Source organism: Rhamphochromis longiceps, linkage group LG7, assembly GCF_057381845.1.
Source record: "Rhamphochromis longiceps isolate RC_006_pf linkage group LG7, R_longiceps_female_GT1.1, whole genome shotgun sequence".
In the NCBI taxonomy this organism is placed as follows: Eukaryota; Metazoa; Chordata; class Actinopteri; order Cichliformes; family Cichlidae; genus Rhamphochromis; species Rhamphochromis longiceps.
In genome coordinates this window covers 13,444,281-13,464,554 of record NC_140563.1, presented here as the reverse complement: position 1 = coordinate 13,464,554, position 20,274 = coordinate 13,444,281, and the positions used below count along the sequence as shown (strand labels likewise).

The following is a 20,274-nucleotide window of genomic DNA, read 5'->3' as shown; positions in this document are numbered from 1 at the left end:
CCAGCGCCCCCCGCGACCCTGAAAAGGATAAGCGGAAGCGAATGGATGGATGGAAGCATCTCTGTGCAGGTTCTCTCTGGGTACTTTGGCTTTCTCCTGCATTCCAAAGTTGTGCATGGGGTTTAGGTTAATTTGTGATTTTAAATTGACTCCAGAAGTGAACGTGAATGCCAGTGGTATCTGTCTGTATGTGTTAGCCCTGCAACAGACTGGTGACCTAGTCAGGGTGTTGCCTAACTCTCATCCCTATGACATACAGCTGGCATACCCTCCAGCTTTGCTGAACTCCACGACCTTGAACTGGATAAGCAGAGGAAAATGGATGGATGACTTTCTTTTTAACAGAAAGCCTCACATCAAACATGATCATACATTAATGCTAAAAATCTAAGAGTGGAAAGCTGATGTAAGTATTGTAGAAATAACAGCCAAATAATAAGACAGAGTAACTCTCTCTTGTAACGCTAGGACAGGGCAAGTTGGTTTACAAAAATTTCCTGGCTTTTGTAGACATAGAGTATGCCTCACTCCGTCTGTGTAGATTTCTGCTGTAGTGCAGGTGGTCATAATGCAGGTTTTTTGTGATCTATAGATCATTTATATCTGGCTATAAACTCAATACAGTAGCGGTAATAAAGCCATAGGACTACCTTACGTTTGGAAGGTGTCACCATGCAGAGAAATTCCAAAGGTCAGACTGCAGTTTACAACCTTCTCTCACTTGTGAAAGATATCCTGAAGACAAGCAGCAAGATGAAGCACCTTCTGTTTTGGGGGTTTGTCCTTTCAGCTTTCAAAATCAGCCATTCAAACATTCCAGGTACATAAAAATGTTTTTGTCTTAAATTAGAGGTAATTTACAGTTCATTTAAAGAAGGCACTATTTAAAACAAAGTTTATTGATCCTCTGGTCGTTCTCTGTCAGGGTTATGTTTAAGCTTACATCTAAAATCCTAAAATTGTATTTTAGGTCTTTACTGACTTCATGTTCATATTGTGACTTACAAGTGAATAATGACTGTCTTCTGCTTTTACCAATGGTGTTTACTGCACATTTAATCCCCCGGAAATGTTATTTATATACTCCTGACAGCCTTTCAAAGCTGACTGGATGATTTCTTCCTCTATAATGCCAAACGTTTAACTAATGAGATAATTTCTGTCCGAGCCCATCAGTTGTGAGCATGATGAGATTAATTTTAGCACCCAAGAGGTAATAACAGGATCATTTTCCAACAATGTCCAGTGAATTTTTAGATGAAAGAACTTTTGAAATCATTCAAAAGCAAGAGGTCTGAAAATGTATGTGAAAAAATATGTGTTTGTGTTTTCTACTAAAACAACATATTGTGGCCCAGCGCTACGTATGATCATTATGAAGTGCAGAACTTGATTAAAACCAAAACACCTAAATCAAATTTCGCCTATACAAGAAATCTTACAGTACATTATTTCTTTTTCAACAGATTTCTGTCTATTACCTCCTGATGTGGGCCAGGGAACAAGCTTCACTTTAGCAGTTCATTATGATGTTAACAAAGATCAGTGCACTCCTTTCCTATACAACGGTGAAGGAGGAAATGCTAACCGTTTTGAAAATGAAAGAGAGTGCATCACCCAATGCAGAGAATATCTACCCTATTGATGGTAAGATTTATAAGGACAAAAGAACAACTGAATAATTTTCAATGTTTAACGTCTGACCTTAAGATCTTAAAATGCAAAATGTAATGTAATCTTCAAAGAGTGCCAAGAGTGGATGTAAACTAAAGATTTCTCCTACTTCCTTGTTTTCTAAGGAGTTTGGAGCATGAATTGACTAATAAGATAAATCTCACGTCGAGAAAGAAAGAGAGGGAGAGAGAGAGAGAGACTTTCTTGAGATGTGAAGGTTGACCTTTTTCTTGGATCATTTTAGCATGTATTTACCTCGCACAAAAGACTGTAGGATCAAAGCACTAATGCTATCAACTGTTTATAGAGCACGACTGTTACACTTTTTGGCACTGCAGACAAATTGCCCCAAACAGCTCAAACATGCTGGGAAATAATGCAGATAACCTGCAAGATAGTTATGATTTGCACTAAAAGAACATCTTCTCCAACATACCTTCCCATCAAAGAGATGTGTCAGTGTGCCTCTCTCTGTCTGTGGCAGTGCAAATTAGGGCCATTCTGGCAATTTCTTCGTTACTACAGTGAAATGCATTTAGTTTATTTATTTTAATGGAATATCAGTATATGCTCTTAGAAAACTTAACTTCCCTTTTTACTGAACAACTTTTGTTCATCCAAATGTTCATTACATGGCTTTAAATAGACGCCAAGTTTAATTTCTGATGTTCCTGCTCATAAATGACATGCCCCAAAATGAATATAGTATTTCTCTGTAATTACAAACTCTTTGTGAACAATCTTGGTATCACAATAAAGCTAGCACTTGTGAGACTTCAGCAGAGGTGTAAATATTAAATCAGATGATGAAACAGTTTGTGTGTGTGGCGGGGGGGGTGGGGGGGGTGTTGCTCTGAGGCATTGTGGGAGATGGAGTTATTCAGTAACAGTGATGTACAAAGTTTTGAAGCAAGACCACACATGTAAGATAAAGATTCATGCTACATACTACTGTTTTTACTGTTTTTCTGCTGGTTTTGCTGAATTTTGGTCAGAGCGTGATGAAGCTGTCAGATGTCGGTTTTCAGTAGAGCTGTTACTTGTCTGCTTATGTGGCGTGAGGTGAATGAGGGATTGCAGAATTTGTTTACCTGCTCGTTTATTTCTTTTTTGTTTTAGCTGTGTCCGCTGGTCATAGAAATGGTTTGTATGAGCTTTTAGCTGAGATTCCAGTGTTTCTGTGGATACCATACTTGTCCATATTTACATAACAGACCTGAGGTCACAGCCTGTGAAACCCGATGTTCCCCATCCACTAAGAGGATCTATTGATTTTCATGCCCAACCACAATAGCTTTTTTGTGTTTGTGAGGTGAAGCTCTAGTTTCTGTCCTGACATCTTTACTTAAGGTTCATTTTGTCTTGCTTTGGCCTTCTGTGTTACTACTTTTATCAGTGTTAAAATCGTGACATTGTTCACATGGCGACCAGGAAAACTGTAGACTTCAGGGCCCTATTTCAGAAAGCCGGTTTAGTTCAAACTCTGAGTAAGTATACGCTGAGTTAACGAAAACTCTGGGTTTTCGGTTTCACAAAGTGAGTTTAGATTAATTCTGAGTGAGTTACTATGACGACACACTCCGTGAAGCTAACCTGCCCCCTAGCAGGTTTACTTCAACTAACCCTGACGTTTTCCGCCTCTTTGTCGGAAACCTGACTGTAGGAAGTGTCAGACATGGCGTGCCCCTTCCTTGAAGAGCCAGTAGATGTTGAAGCCCAAATTCCCCGCAGAGCTCTTCGCCGGGAGAGAGTGATTAGAGCGCGTTTGGACATTTTATCATTTCCTGATGATTTTCTGTGTGAACGTTACCGTTTTTCAGCACAATCTATAATTTATTTGAATAACATCCTCAGGCCTAATATTGCTCATGTGACACATCGTGGACATTCTCTCAGTTCTGTACATATTATTTGTATTGCACTTCGGTTTTTTGCAAACGGGAGCTTTCTGTATAATATTGGTGACGCTGAGCACGTTTCCAAGGCTACCGTCTGTCGGGCAGTCAGGAATGTTACAGTTGCACTGAAACGTCTCCTGTACTCGTTTGTGGTGTTCCCCGGTCATAGACCCACAAGATTTATCAAAGAGGGATGCCACAAAATTGCAGGTATCAGGATGAACGAAACTTAATTCATGATGTGGTGATACTTGAACTACTACTTAAATTTTACATTTATTCTCACGGTTCCCAGGCGTGATTGGCTGTATAGATGGCACTCACATTCCAATCATTGCTCCTTCAGTAAATGAAGGAGACTATGTGAACAGGAAGTCTTTCCACAGCATTAATGTACAGGTACATAGTTCCCTGTAGCATTTCAAACTAACAAATTATTTCATTATAGTAATGGATGCTAATTTGTGTTCTCTGCACTGTGAAGATCATATGTGATGCTGCCAACATTATCACAAATGTGGAAGCCAACTGCTCAGCCTCTGTGAGTGGTGGTGGTGGAGGACCCCCACCTGTTTTTCGGGCCGCTTTTTTTCTGTTGGCTATAACGGGTCACATTTGAGCATACAGAGTAAGCAAATATGTACTTGTAATGTGCTCAGATAATTTCAATAAGTGCTTACAGAGGGGAAATTAATGTAGCCTCTAACTGCAATTGATTTACATCGGACAAACAGACCAAGCACTATGGCTCATAATACAATTACACCTTACCTGTTTGGACTATATTTTTATATTTCATTTTTACTTGCTGCCAGGAACGTTTGGGGCCTGTTGGGTTGCACCTGCGCTCACATCACAAAATAAAATGTATAAAATAAAAAATAAAATAAAATATAATAAAATAACGTGTTAAATGGGTGGAAATCCCTAGATCAATGTTTAAATGAACACTCACGCATTGACTCTGTCGGCTTTGTTTTGCCATGCATGTTCCCTTTGTTTTGCAGCTGAGGCTGTGTTACTTTTTTTCTGCAAAATTTGCATGTTATCGGCATATGCGCATATGCTGCCATCGGAATTTCGGCCTCAAGCGCTGTAAAATACATTGACCGCGCCTTCTTTCCCTCCGTCTCCATGGTGACTCGCTTAATCTGTGGTCCACTAATCAGGGCTTTATGTATCCTCGTGCTCGCGCTTAACTTGGGGTTAAAGCAACTCCGCGTTGATTGAACTAATTGTTATCAGCCTTTCTGAAACCGAATATTCCGAGTTGGACAGTTCGGGGTTACTCAACCCTGAGTATCGTTTTTCACTCTGAGTTTTCTAAACCGGCTTCCTGAAATAGGGCGCTGGTCTGCAGGTCATGTTTGTGAATTAGATGTTTTTTATAGAGCGATAACATTTCACTAAAAATAACAAAATACCAAAAGAATACAGTCTGTTACAGATTCCCCAAGTGTGCCCTGGTTACACTTCACTTGGAGGAACAGTAACTAAGACCTATTTTTGACCCAGGTGGAGAGATCACTAGCTAAGTTACTACTAAGTTTTTAACAATAAGGAAATGAGAAAACTTCATATCTGTGGTGAATTTCTTAAATCTTGGCTCTGACAAAAACCATTCAATCAATTATATTAAAAAGGCTAAAATTACAGAAGCTAATGATAACAAAACTAATCTAATTTTCAGGTCAATGTTACTGAGATTCAAACTCACCTGAGATTTTTAGTAGATAAAATAACTGGAAACATTAAAACAACTGCTTTGACTATTTTAATTACTATGATGATGATGATAATTATGGTGATGTTTTCTCTACACAGCATCTAAAGGTTGCACCTTAGAAAAGGCTGAAGGTGAATGTAATGGCAAATATTTGAGATACTACTATGATTCCACTGATAAAAAATGCAAAAGATTCAGTTGGACAGGATGCCTCGGAAATGGAAACAGATTTTTTGACTACAACAGCTGCAATTTCACCTGTGCTGTTGTCCAAGGTGAGGACAGTGGGCTCTCTTTCTTCTACACACACTTCCAGATACTGTGTTCATATGTCAATAAATCACTGTATGTTTAATAGGTCAGTGCTAATTCTATCCAAAGCACGGGACACCTATACGTGTTTTCTCCAGATTTTCTGACTTTCTTAATGATTAATGTGGACAACAGATGATTAGTTACAAGTTACTGGAAATGAAATCCACCATTTAAAATAAAAATAATTTTGGATTTCTTACCTGCAATCTATCAGTATGTATTAGTCTGATAGATTTTCTTTTAGTCTGTTTTCTGCAATGCATCCACTGATTTTAAGTGAAACACAGTGTATTGTGCAGTGACTGTCTTATATTTTCTATTCCATCAGATAAATGTCATTTAACTCCTAATGAAGGTCATGGCTCAAGTTTCAACTTCGCTGGTATTATGATTCCACCAAAGATCAGTGCAGTCCTTTCATATATAAAGGTGAAGGAGGAAATGCCAACAATGAAGCAGAGTGCATGAGAAACTGTTCACCCAATGCAGAGAATATCTACCCAATGGATGGTAAGAGGACAAAAGAATAACTGAATAATTTATTATGTTTGACTGATAACCCTTAGATGGTAAGATGCAAAATATAATGTCATGTACACCATGTACAAAGTGTTCACATTGTGCAATAGCCATATGCCACCAAGTGCTCAAAGAGCAGCAGGACTACTAATTACGATTTTACAATTCCTTCAGCATACTTCTCAAAACATTTCTAACTTTCTTGGCACTGCAGACAAATTGTCCCAAACTGATCAAACATGCAGGGAAACATTGTAGATAACCTGCAAGATTATTATGCTTTACTCTACAGTTAACATGAACTCAAATTTTATACAAAACGGTGATGATTTTGCATGGTACACTTGGGATTAAGCATCTTTGAATCCATCATCAGTCACAGAGATGTCAATCTTCTTTAGCCATAATAGCCCAAGGGGTCAGAGACTTTTTCCACAAATATGTCAGTGTATATCTTTGTGTGTAGTCCTGTGACAGTGCAAATTAAGATTGCTAGTGAAACTGCTAGAATTTAAATTCTGACAATTTCTTCTATAGTGAAGTGTATCAGCATCTGGATAGTATAGTGATAAAACTACACACCGGAGCAGGAGTTGCAAGTTCGATTCCCACCCAGTATTCAGTAAGGGTCCTAGCTAGACCGCCCATGCTAAAACCAAGCCCTGGAATGGCACAGCTACGTCCTCAGCTTGGACACAAGCATTTCACTACATATCGTCCTCTGTATGATTGTGTATGTGACAAATAAAGGTTGTTTGTATCTAGAATATTTATTTTAATGGACAATCAGTATATGTATCTAAAAAGGTCTTTCTTCTTCTCTTTTCGTGATTGACAGGTGAGGAGTACACTGATTTCTCTTTGGTTGTTGGTAATATTATAACTCAGTGTAATGGTCTTAGTAGGCTTACAGTGGTTTTGGTTTGTGGTTTTGCTCTTTTCCCCCCACTTTGGGTAATGCCTGTATAGGAACTAACCAACGAAAGAAAAAAAGAGAGAAAACACTAACAATTTTATTTACTTATAAAACTATGTAAAATGTAAGAAATATAGATAAAATGTCCTTTGACTTTGTCAGTTTGGTGAAATCTGTTAACAAAATGGAAAACCAAAAGATTAAAAACAACAGTCATACCTATTTTGATAATGATAACAAAATTTTCTCTGAAGAGCGTCTAAAGCTCGCCTCCTAAAACGAACGGAAGGTGGATGCAATGGCAACTGTGTGAAGTACTACTATGATTCCAGGGAGGAAAAATGCAAAGAATTAATTTGGACCGGATGCGTTGGAAATGGAAACAGATTTCACGACTACAACAGCTGCAACTCCACCTGTTCAGGTGTCAAAGGTAAGAACAGTGTGCTCTGTTGAGTCTACACATAGTTTCAGATATTTGGATACCGATAAAGATGATCACCCATTGTATGTATAAAAATATCAAATTATATCCAAATTATATCAGTCACGGTAGCCAAGTTTATATAGGTTCTCCTCGTGTATCGTGTGGAGTATGTGATGATGGGAATTAGGTGAATTATGTGGGATCAATAAGATGTTGAGCAGGGGTAGGAATTAATAAGTATGTTCATACTTCTTCCTACTCCTTTTCAGACCAAACATTGTTACATTATGTCAGACGATTTTGTTTTATTTCATTATATATTTTTTGTTTATCTGAACACATACGTGTGTGTGTGTATATCTACATATATATTCGTATCTGTAAATGAAAATATATGTAGTGTGTATATATTGTTTTTTTTGTTTTATATGTCTGAAACAAATAAAGATACAATACAATACAATACAATATTTACACATGTTCATATATCAATAACTCATTACATGTTCTAAAACCATTAGTCAGTGATACTTCTATCCAAAATACAGGACAGTTACATGTGTTTTCTCTAGACTTTGGTAATAATAAATATTTAAAATAGATGATTAATTCACTCATTCTTTGTTACTTAACACTGAGGACCAATCCTCTTAAATGTGCAATTTAGAAACTTTTTATAAAAAAATCAAACATATATAAAGGTGAAGGAGGAAATGCAAACCGCTTTGAAAATGAAGCAGAGTGCATGAGAAACTGTTCACATAATGCAGAGAATATCTACCCTATGGATGGTAAGATTTATAAGGACAAAAGAATAACTGCATAATTTATTGTGTTTAACTGATAACCTTCAGATGGTAAATATATGTCATGTATCTTTAATGACCACCAAAAGCAGATGTGACAAGATGAAAAATATGTCATTGTCCTACTTCTTTATTATCTGAGGTCTTCGGAGGATGAATTGTCTGACAAGGCAGAATCTTATATAGAGAGAGAGGAACATTTGTGGTTTGTTAAGATTTTCAGACTTTTCTATGAACCATTTCTACATATAATTACTTCACAAGAGGCTGTAGGAACAAAGTGTTCACACTAAGCACCAGTCAGATGTCACCAAGTTCTAAAAATGAACTTCTCAAGTTCTCAGAGAATCAATTTTTAGTATTTGTAAGTTTGGTAAAATCTACTGGCAGCATGCCTGAGGCTTTGGTAAATGTTTACTGAGGCTTAAGATGTCTACATGTCTGAAAGTCGAATGCCTTCAAACATGTTGTGTTAGTATTTAAAATATTTGTGTTTAAATTTTACCTCTGATAAAAACCTTTAATATAATGACAATTAAAAATGCTAAAACAACCAAAACAAATGTTATGCCTATTTTGAGGATGATGATGATGATGACGACGAGCACTCAGGGGGTTGGGAAGCGTATCTGTAACCGGAAGGTCGCCGGTTCGATCCCCGGGCTCTCTGTCCTGGTCGTTGTGTCCTTGGGCAAGACACTATACCCTACCGCCTACTGGTGTTGGCCAGAGGGGCTGATGGTGCGATATGGCAGCCTCGCTTCTGTCAGTCTGCCCCAGGGCAGCTGTGGCTACAACCGTAGCTTGCCTCCACCAGTGTGTGAATGTGAGAGTGAATGAATAGTGGCATTGTAAAGCGCTGTATAAATCCAATCCATTATTATTATCATTATTATTTTCTCTGAACAGCATCTAAAGCTTGCCTCCTAAAAAGAGCTGAAGGTGGATGCAATGGCAACTGTGTGAAGTACTACTATGATTCCAGTGATAAAAAATGCAAAGAATTCATTTGGACCGGATGCGTTGGAAATGGAAACAGATTTCACGACTACAACAGCTGCAACTCCACCTGCTCAGGTGTCAAGTGTAAGCACGATGTGCTCTCTTTTTTTCTATACAGTTTCGGATATTAACACATGTTCATATATCAATAAATCATTACATGTTGTAAAAACGAATTAGTCAGTGATAATTCTGTCCAAAACAACACAGTGATATGTGTTTATACATACTGACCTGAACTCCCAAAAAGTTGATTCTGTTCATCTGGAAGTAACGTTTTCAGTGGGAGAAACATTTTGAAAATGCTACGTCCAAATAAACAGAATCAATGTTTTTTCGATGTCCTTATGTAGATGATGGAGCATGCATCAAGACTGACATGAACTGTTTTGGATTTTAGATGGTCTTGAGGAGGATGAGGTGGATACTCCGACTGGTCAGTAGATCACACTCTTATTTAAAAAGAGACAATGTAGGATACGTTTGCTTTAGTCCAACCTGGTTGCCAACATAAATATATGTACTGTTTAACAGCTTTTGAAGATTCTGAGGGGTGAAACAACCTTTTGTCTTTAATGTCTTTAATCATTAAACAGGTCTTTTTTAAATTGCTATACTATGTGGAGTTTTGATTTTCCACTTTTAAGCAGTTTTTTATATAATTTTTATTTTTATATAATAATTTTTATTTATTTTTTATATATAACTTTTGTTTTCTTTTCTTTAGGCCCTTACTTGACTGGATAATTCAGGACAACATTTGACTCCATCAAATAATATCATGGTGGTCACTGATTCAATGTTCAACTTTTGATTTTTCTTCCTCGTGTATCTAAAAGTCTTACGTGATCCCCAATTTTACATTTTACTTAATCAACATTACAAATGTAAAGTAATGATTTTTTTATTCTATTGTTTTTCTGAGCACTTTTTAATAACTACTTTTCATATTGACAATTTTTTTCTTGCCTTGTGTTATAACAAACTTAAAATTTTGTCTTTTTTAAACTGTTGGTCAGATACAGAAAGTAATTTCACGTGTTATGAGTTGTGTTTCAGCAGTTCTGGACACCTGTCACTCAGAAGCAGGAAAAGAAGGAAAAACACTCAACAACAACAGCAAACTTTTAGGTTTTCTTAGTATGAGAACCTAAAAGTGTAATTTTAGGTTCTCATACTTATTCACTTGTGCACAATTGCCTGAAGGTCTTTTAGTATTGTGGTCTTATAATTATTTAAATATAACAGCATTATCAGCTAGTGTTTTCTTGAAAACTGAACTAAATCTGAATGCATGTGCCAATTAAAAAACACCAGATATGTTTAAACCTGTTTTTGCACTGTGATGCCTTTTGACTCTGTTTTCTTGCTAGATATTCATAAATCTTACAATATAATGTTATGTTGCTTGAGTATTGTACTAGCTGCATAAAATGCATTCTCAGTATTCAGTGCCTTTTTAACAGTCCTAAAGGTTCATAAAATATGTTAATTGCCATCTACTGTTTATTATCCACTGCAGGAAATATTCTCAGTGTTGTTCTTCGTGTATTACCAAGCCTTCTTTTTAAGGTGCTTTTTTACTTAAAGACAAGACAGAACAAAGGCACACTTTGGAAAAGAGCCAGAGATTAATAATAACTAATGATTGAATGCATATTGATGTGTAAACACATAGTGAGTGAAGAAGGAACGCTCAGGGCATTATGGGAAGGCCCCCCCAGCAGCCTATACCAACTGCAGCATAAATACGGGAGGATTCAGGGTCACCCAATCCAGTTCTAATTATGTGCGCTACCAAAAATAAAATTTTGGGCCTAATCTTAAAATGTCTGCCCTTAATGTCTGTCTCCTGAATCCAAACTGGATCCACAGAAGAAGGGCCTCAAAGCCAAAGGCTCTGAACTCCCATTCTACTTTTAAATATCCCAGAAACCAAAAGTAAATCTGCAGTACTCTTTTTGGGATGTTACTGTGAGGTTTTTAAGAGAAGATGGAGCCTGATTATTTAAGACCTTGTAAGTGGTGAGAAGGATTCTGGATTTGACAGGGAAGTAATGAAAAGAAGCCAATATAGGAGAAATATGTGCTCTCTATTTCCACCCTTTAGTCTTGTTGCAGCATTTCAGGTCAGCTAAAGGCCTTTAAAGTTTTTAGGAGTCTAGCCTAGAAGCAATAAATGCATGAACTAGTTTTTCAGCATCACCTGAGACAGGAGATTTTCTAATTTATTACAAATACTAGATATGGGGTATTCATACTCATCATCATCATGCATTTGTTTTCTTTAAACAGGTGTGAGTAATGTGACAGCATCAAAATGCAATCTGGCTTAAATGAGAGGGCAGCACAAAGGTTGCCATGACGCTTACAGTGGCTACTCTCAACCACCTCCTGTCTGCTATCACCAGCGCCATTCTTATTTCCTGATTAAAGAATATCTATCTCTATAAATTGCTGTTTCAAGATAATCCAGATATGATTTTCTTTTGGTTAATGCAGCGGTTACTTCAAAGAAAGAAGGTCCTGGATTTGAATCCCGTCTTGTGCTCTTCTGTGTGGTGTTTGCATGTTCTCCCCATGTCTGTCAGCTCTCTCTGGCTACTCTGAATTCCTCCCCCATTTCAAAGATATGCATGGGTTTTAGGTTAATTGGTCATTCTAAATTGACTCTAGGTGCAAATGTAAAAATGAATGGAATTTGTCTCTATGCGTTAGCCCTGCCATGGACTGGCGACCTACTCAGGGTGTTGCCTTTCTCTCACCTTATGACAGATAGCATAGCCTCTAGCTCCCCCCACGACCCTGAATTGCATAAGAAGAGGAAAATAGTTGGATGACCTTCTTTTTAAAGCCTTCGGTAAACATACCACAGCAGACACGATGACGTTTTTATGAACATGTTTTACAGCATCTTTTATTAACTCCGGTGGCTGCTACAAACACACTCAGTCGGCTGCAGCCTTCCAGCTCACAGCCCGACTCACATCAACAACAACGCAACCCTCAGGACCCAGTGCAGATTTTCAAGCCGGCGAGGCATGATTGCAGATGCCATGCAGGTGGGTCCATCGCTCCTGCAGTGGCACCGCAGACCACGCCCCATCACACCTTACATCAAAGATTATCATATATAAACACCCACTTTATACAATAAAGGTAATAAAGCTATAGCTCTGCCATTACCTTTGGAAGATGTCACTGTGCTATAGAAGGTCAATACTGATCACCCACTCTCACTTAGATAGATAGATAGATAGATAGATAGATAGATAGATAGATAGATAGATAGATAGATAGATAGATAGATAGATAGATAGATAGATAGATAGATAGATAGATAGATATCGCAAAGACAAGGAGCAAGATGAAGCACCTTCTGTTTTGGAGGTTTGTCTTTTCAGCTTTCAAAATCTGACATTAAGACATTCTAGGTACATAAAAAGTTTTTCATTTTACTTTTCATAACGGGCCAGGTTATTAGCACATAGCTTGATGTCTTCTCGTTGTTTTCTGTCAGGGTTATGTTTAAGCTTGCGTCTGAACTCCTGAAATTGTTATTTTGGTTATAATTGGTTTTTACTGACTTCATGTTCATATTATGACTTGCAAGTGAATAATGACTGTCTTCCATTTTGACCATTGGTATTTACTGCACATTTAATCCCTTGGAAATGGTATTTACGTATGTCTGTGAAGGTTCTCAGTCATCCAGGTCATCATAGTCTAAGGAGTTTGGAAAGAAAAGCGTCTGGACTTTAAGTAGCTTGAAGACGTCCCACCTCTCGTCTGAGAAGCTTCTTCAGTTCTAAGGTCAAATGGTGGAGAGTCCCAGATTTTTGCCCTATAGGAGTGTCCCCTCCAGAGGAACAATTGACCCCCTAATGATCCTCTACCTAATCACACGAGCCAAGGTGTCACCACGGGTGTAGGTCACAATTAGCCAAGGTTTCAGGTGACCTCATTGTGAAACCGAGCCCCACCCTATCACGTGATTTCCTGAGGTCAGAAGGCCCAGGATGTGAGTGGGCGTTAAAGCGTCTGGGAAGGGATCTCAAAACTGGATTATAGATGGCAGACAGTTGGTGTCGTAAGCCACCGCCTCTGTTCAAAGATGGTCGTTCAAGGTGGACATAGATGGCTTCTTTCACTCCTCTTTCAAACTATCTGCAGTGAACGTTACTTTTAAAATGTATTCCTCTACAGATTACAGAATACATGCCCAAAAATGTATTTTGTAACGTATTCCGTTACATTACTCAATGAGAGTAACGTATTCTGAATACTTTGGATTACTTAATATATTATTATGCTTTTTACAACTACACAAATGTACTATTGCTGGTTATTAACCATAGGAATACCAACTAGATTTTTAAATCTTAATATAAAATAAGTAACAGTAGGGTGGACATTAGGTAAGGCACTTTTTGCAGTGATCTCGTATAGAAAACTATTCCGCGCATATATGAAACAGGTCTGCGGCTCCAAACCGTAAAGGCATAAATCCGTAAAGGGGCCTCTGGCTAATATGTCGGGTTCCGTGTTGGGCTTGTAGCCGAAAACTAGCTTTACTTTGTTGTCTGGGTTAACTTTGCTAGCGAGGGACAGAGAGAGGCGTTGAAAGGCTGCTCCAACGGAGCTTATTGTTTCGGAGGAAAACACGAACACGGTCGAGTCTTAATAGCTTACTTACAACTTGGCTCGTCAGGCACTCTTTCTGGCTGCAGTGGTTATTGTATTTACATGCTTCCAGCTCCCGTTTCTGCTCGGTGACAACTCGTATTTTTCGACTATTTTTCTCCTTCCCTCGCGTTTACAGACACATAACAGATATGGCAGTCCATTCTCCCTGCACCACGGACTACACTGCCCATGACGCTACATTCTTTAGGGCTATGCCTGTAACACTCTGCCTATTGCCTTCATATTAAATCATTTTTGTGAATAATTTTAAAAAATATTTCTTCACGTCATTATGCAAGTAGGGGTGACATGGCCCGCGAGATTGAGACACAGGCATTAGAGCCTCTTAATGCGTGTTTTGTTAAAAATACAGAGGGCACAGGAAAATACTGCTGTGTAATCCATTCATTTCAACAAAGTAACTGTATTCTGAATACCACCTTTTTAAACGGTAACTGTAACGGAATACATATTTTGTATCTATTATACTCATATTTTGTATTTTAAATACGTAACGGCGGTACATGTATTCCGTTAGTCCCCAACACCGTCCATCTGCATCTAAAGGACAAAGGTCACTCCTTCGAGCATGCCAATGTTCACTTTTCAATGTTCACTGAAGAAGTCACTTGGATGAGTGACGAAATATTTCTCCCACTGAAAAAGCTATGTCCAGATGAACAGAATCAACTTTTGGGGAGACTTGGAAAAAATTTTAATATCATCCAGATAAACAAAGATGAAAACATTTACAAAATTTCCCTAGTATATCGTTTACTAGAGCTTGAAAAATGGCAGGTAGTTAGTGAGTCCAAAAGGGATTACTGTGTGGCCTAAAGGAGCGTTGAAAGCTGTTTTCCATTTGTCGCCCTCCAAATGCAGAGATCGAGTTTGGTGAAAATAGTGGCCCCCTGAAATGGTTCAAAGGCAGAGTTAATGATCGGAAGAGGGTATTTATTCTTTACTGTAATTTCATTCACGCCATGGTACTCAATGCATGGTCGAAGAGTCTTATCCTTTTTGCCACAAAGAAAAATCCTGCACCTACCAAAGAAAGAGGACGGATGGATGATGGCTGCTGCCAGAGACTCACAGATGTACTCTTCTATAGCATCCCTCTTTTCAATCTCCCTTTTCCCTCAGGCAATTATTGATCCTGAGTAAAAAGGAAACGACGCTTTTGAAAGATGACAGTTCATCGTGTGAGTTAACTCATCCTTCATTTAGTGAGTGAGCGCTTCAACAAACTCTTTGGAGATAGCTGTGCGAATTGGGTCTCCTCGTCCTCCACAAAAGAAACACAGTTCCATACACTTTTATGTATTTGAATATGTAACATGACTTAATGAAGACAAAATATGGACAATAATATATGGAAACAGTGACTACTCTAAACCAGCGGTCCCCAACCTTTTTTGCGCCACGGACTAGTTTGTGTCCAACAATATTTTCATGGACCGGCCTTTAAGGTGTCGCAGATAATTACAACAAAATAAAACCAGTACAAGTACCAAAAAAAAGAAAGAAGATTTATTAATAACACATGGGAAAATACCCAGGGAAACCAAGTTAATGATAAAAATGATTTAGAAAATTAACAATAAAAAACGATAAAACCCTGAAAACCATAAATTTCACACCTGAGCCTCGACTCTCGCGGCCCAGTACCAAATAACTCACAGACAGGTAGCAGTCCATGGCCCATGTTTTGGGGACAGCTGCTCTAAACCTCTTCTTTAACAAAATGGGACCTATTTACCTCCACAAACAGCATTTTTACTTTGTGATTAAAAGGGACCCATCTATCTCTATAGTTTGCTGTTTCAAGTTATATTGACAAATATATTTTTCTTTTTAACCCAAAGTCTGAAATAAAAAAAAAAATGTTCAAGAAACCAGTTTTTATAGATATGCTTTCACCCCTCTGCAGTCTCTAATCTCGTTGCAGTGGCAGTGCAGGGTCTTCCGGTGTTGCTTGGGATGAATTGCTAATAGACTGCACATAGTGAGGTTTGGATAAACTGACTCTGGCTGACTTTGGAGAGCTCAGGCAGCTATTTTAGCTAATTTATTTATTATGTAATTTCAAATAAAACCTCTTATTTATGAAACTCTGGTGTTGGTCTCCATATTTATGTTGCCTTTGAGTCAGGTTGTAACAATATATATAAAAACTGGTTTCTTGAAGCTTTGAGCCTTTCTTATACTTTTGGATGCTCAGTTTGAAATTCAGAAGGTCACCTTGACCATATCTTCATATCCAAATCCATGAAGTTACAGCAATGCGATACTTCTGTTAGCAAGCATGAACAGCTGTACCTGAAAAAGGGTCGGTGAGTGTATATGTGTATGTTTCTGCTGTGTTGTACGCGATCACAATAACACAAAATAGGAGTGGCAATAACTGTTTTTAACTTCTTCTATACAGTAAATGTAATAAAGCACTATGACTACCCTTTGTTTCGATTAAAGGTGTCCCCATTAGAGAAACTCTGGTCCAAAGGTCAGTTATGACCACCCACTCCCACTGTAGTTTATAACCTTCTCTCACTCCATGAAAGACAGCACAAAGGCAAGCAGCACGATGACGGGCCTTCTGGTGTTGGGGATTGTGTTCTCAGCCTTCCAAATCGGCTATTCCAACATTCCAGGTATATAAAACTTTTTTTTCTTCTTTAACTTGCTAAACAAAAAGAATAGCCGAGCGCTTTTTTATACGTGAGGTTTACTTTTCATTATCAACCAGGCTTTCAGCTCACTGAGCTCATCTTTAGTGAAAAATCACAAAGACTGGAGACTTGTGTTGCTGTTTTTTTTTGTTTAGTTTTTTAATATGTACATGATTGGTGACCAAAACTGAATCAAATAGATAAGCTTCACCTTCAGTCCTTTCAGCCCAACATGGCGATTCTGTTATCAGTTTTTCTGAGATGAGTGGATGAACTGCACCACGCACTGGTGCAGTGTGTGGAATCACATAGAGTGTTGCTTAGACCTATTTTAATCAGTTCAATAGGAAAAAAAATGTTTATATTTATTTTGCAAGTCTAACGAGACATAAGTCATGTAGCGACTTCCAACTGATGCCAACAATGACTGTTTTCACTCTGGCTGTTTACCATACTGTAAATGTTATTTACATATTCTTCACGACTGCACAAAGCACTGAGATCGTGTTTGTCTGAGCCTGACCGTTATGGACATGCTGAGCTAAAACGACACTAACGCACAACTTCATCTCACTGCACCACAGAGTAATAGAATAAGAAAGGGTGCAGCTTTTCAGCACCCATAAGGTAATAGCAGGTTAAATTAATGGATATTTAATTGAATTAAAGTTTAACTATGTTTATAAAAAGTTTGAAACCACTTCCTTACTGTGAAACCTATGAAGGGTGGGAGAGCTGAAAATGTGCCATAAATGATACTTTTTATTGCCATCATAAAAACAGGGAGTTGGTCTCTGCTGATGAGGTTAGTTAAACATTAGCTACATTTCTGTTTGAACATTATATTTTAGAGTATACTATATTATGTGTATTATTTGAAAACCAAAACATCCACTCAAATTTTTTTTTGCATATAAAATGTTTCTTACATTATGTTCTTTCTCATCCAACAGAATTCTGTCGACTACCTGCTGATGCGGGTCAGGGAACAAGCTTCAACTTTGCTGTGTATTATGATGTCAGCAAAGATCAGTGCAGCCCTTTCCTGTACAACGGTGAAGGAGGAAATGCTAACCGTTTCCAAACTGAAAGAGAGTGCTTGAGAAACTGTTCAGTCAATGCAGAAGATGTCTACCCTATGGATGGTAAGAATCATTTTGAATAAATCGTTTTCTAACCACTTACAACTTAATATGCAAAATCCAATCCAAACACACACAAAACATCTTCTGAAGAACTTGGGAACATAAACTAGCCCTGGCCTAGGCCAGACAACTCCTTCAGTGTAACTGACTGAGAGAGAAACTGACAGAAGAAAAAAGAAAAATGATCATTGTGTCGCATATTATCAGCACAAAAACCTTTTTTAACAGTTTTGTCCACATGCAATTTCTTTAAGTCCTAAGCAGCTGTAGGAAGGACAGGGGCTATTGAGTATTTGCAATGCGCCACCAAGTGGTGAAAGAGCACATCTTCCTAAAAATAAGTAAATGACTCGGGTGATTTGCCTTACAGTTATAATTAATCAATCAGTTAATTAGCAGCCATTGTTATGGATACTCTCAGTGATCAGTGACGATGATGTTTTCTCCCCACAGCTAGGAAAGCTTGCCACTTTAAAAAGGTGGAAGGTACATGCAATGGAAAATATCTGAGGTACTACTATGACTCTGTTTATGACAAATGCAAAAGATTCCTTTGGACCGGATGCCTCGGAAATGGAAACAGATTTTTTGACTTTATCAGCTGCAACTCCACCTGTGCTGGCATCCATGGTGAGCACACACATCTCTCTTTTACTGTCACTGTTACATGTTAATATATCAATATGTTATTGAATATTAATTAATGAGTCAGTGTTAATTTAAAAAAAACACGCAGTACGATAACATGTTTTTTGTTTGTTTTTTGTTTGAAGTTGATGGTAATGAGGCAGAGGAGGATGAGCCAGACACTCCAATTGGTCAGTAGACACACTTTAACCTTAAAGGACATAATGTGAGAAAAACAGATTGTTTTAACTATTATGAGTCAACTTCTCACTAGCTTTTTACTTAGCACCATATCCATTTACACAAACCTTATTGTTAAACTGCCACCCTCTTTAACAGCGATCATCTGTGGAGTTTTGCTTGCACTCATCGTTGTTGCTATCATCGGAACGGTGGTTTTCCTAACGCTTAAGTCAAAGTAAGAACAATTTTGTTTGCCTTAAACGAAAAGAAAGATCATTCCCCACTGGTAATGGCAATTTTTCTACAATTACTTTAATACTCGTTTTACTTCCTGTAGGAAAAAGAAGAAGGGTGCTGGGAAAAGTAAAGAGCCCCAGGCTGATGCGCCTCTTCAGGCAGAGAGAGACATTGAAATGTCATAGAAAACTTCAAAGAGCAACATTTAGATTTTACCAGCTTGGTTTTGGGCAATAATCCGTCCACTAGTTTTGATTTCCTTATAACAGTCATTACATTATTGAAATATTGTGTTTTATTTCATTTCTATCTCTTAATTATTTTTTAAGCTTTGATCAATAGAATTAGTCATTGTTAAATGAATAGAAAATAGATTGTTGTAATAGTAGCAATAGTTAAATAATCAAAAAAAAAAACCCTGAAAGACTTGCATCAATAATTTGGGGTCATTAGAACCCAGGCAGTGTTTTACACAAGCATTCAAACATAGGCAGGAGACAGGAAACAAGTTCACATTCGTTTGTTGCTTGAAAGGCTGTTAGTAGTTTGAGCTCATAATATTTCACTGTTTCCAAAACTGCATCGACACCTGGGGATTTGATGAAAAAACGTCTGAGGTCTGAATGCACGTGCCAATTCGAAGCCCAGCACGTATATTTAGAACTGTTTTTTGTACAATGATGTCTTACGCACTCTCTGTGATTATGTTTTCTTACTCAGCATTCGTAACTCTTGCACAGGCAGTAATGATCTAAATATAAAAAACGCATTCCTTCCTATCTTCTCACATCTTCATATTCTTCATTTAGTATTGCTTTATTTTGTATTGTATTCAGGGTATAAAAAGTATTCACAGAACATGGAATGTTTGATTTTAATAAATGTGCTGGTAGAAATTGATCTTAATGTCTTTTTCTATTTTTTGTTAGTGAGGAGGGATAAATGTTCAAAAAGACTGGAAATATCCTGAGCGTTGTTTTACTTTACAGGGTGTTCTTCTTAAGGTGCTTTTGTACTGTTTGAGTTGGAGCAAAGTTGAAAAGTGATCAAATTCAACTGTAACATTGTCTGATTGGTTCAATAAAAGATGCTGTTTCTTTTATTTGGATGTTAATTTTTTTCACTGTTAATTCCAGAAATACAGCTGGGATATATGCAGCTGCATTATTGGCTAGAATGTCCCATGCTGCAGAAGGTGACTTTTCTTTAAAAAAAAAACAAAAAAACATGGGTCCTTGTCCAATCTCGTCATCTGCACCTCCATGTGGCTAATTTTACAATTAGCTTTGGGCAAACAGGATAGAACTATTTGTAATCTGCAGAGAGGTAATCACAGATTTCGCAATATTGCATTGCAATCTTAAATCTTTTTCATTCATTGGTATTTCCTGACTTCCATGTGGGAATTATGCAAGTACACACATACAGTATCTGCTCTGGGCCT

At 37.7% G+C, this 20,274-nt stretch overlaps 1 protein-coding gene across 1 annotated transcript; it reads left to right on the top strand.

The window, feature by feature from the left end:
* Window positions 1-16,531: 16,531 nt before the first annotated feature.
* LOC146664910 (thrombin inhibitor hemalin) lies at window positions 16,532-19,890 on the top strand. The gene is made up of 6 exons (XM_085411074.1): window positions 16,532-16,620; window positions 17,592-17,783; window positions 18,237-18,413; window positions 18,557-18,601; window positions 18,750-18,828; window positions 18,931-19,890. The coding sequence occupies exons 1-6, from the start codon at window positions 16,554-16,556 to the stop codon at window positions 19,013-19,015; spliced, it is 645 nt and encodes a 214-aa protein (XP_085267200.1). The 5' UTR covers window positions 16,532-16,553; the 3' UTR covers window positions 19,016-19,890.
* The last annotated feature ends 384 nt before the right edge of the window (window positions 19,891-20,274 follow it).

Excerpts from the sequence above, each read along its gene's own strand:
- LOC146664910 (XM_085411074.1), top strand. The coding sequence starts at position 16,554 with ATGACGGGCCTTCTGGTGTTGGGGATTGTGTTCTCAGCCTTCCAAATC. Across the intron at positions 17,784-18,236 it reads AGATGTCTACCCTATGGATG|CTAGGAAAGCTTGCCACTTT; the intron begins GTAAGAATCATT and ends TTCTCCCCACAG. Across the intron at positions 18,414-18,556 it reads CACCTGTGCTGGCATCCATG|TTGATGGTAATGAGGCAGAG; the intron begins GTGAGCACACAC and ends TTTTGTTTGAAG.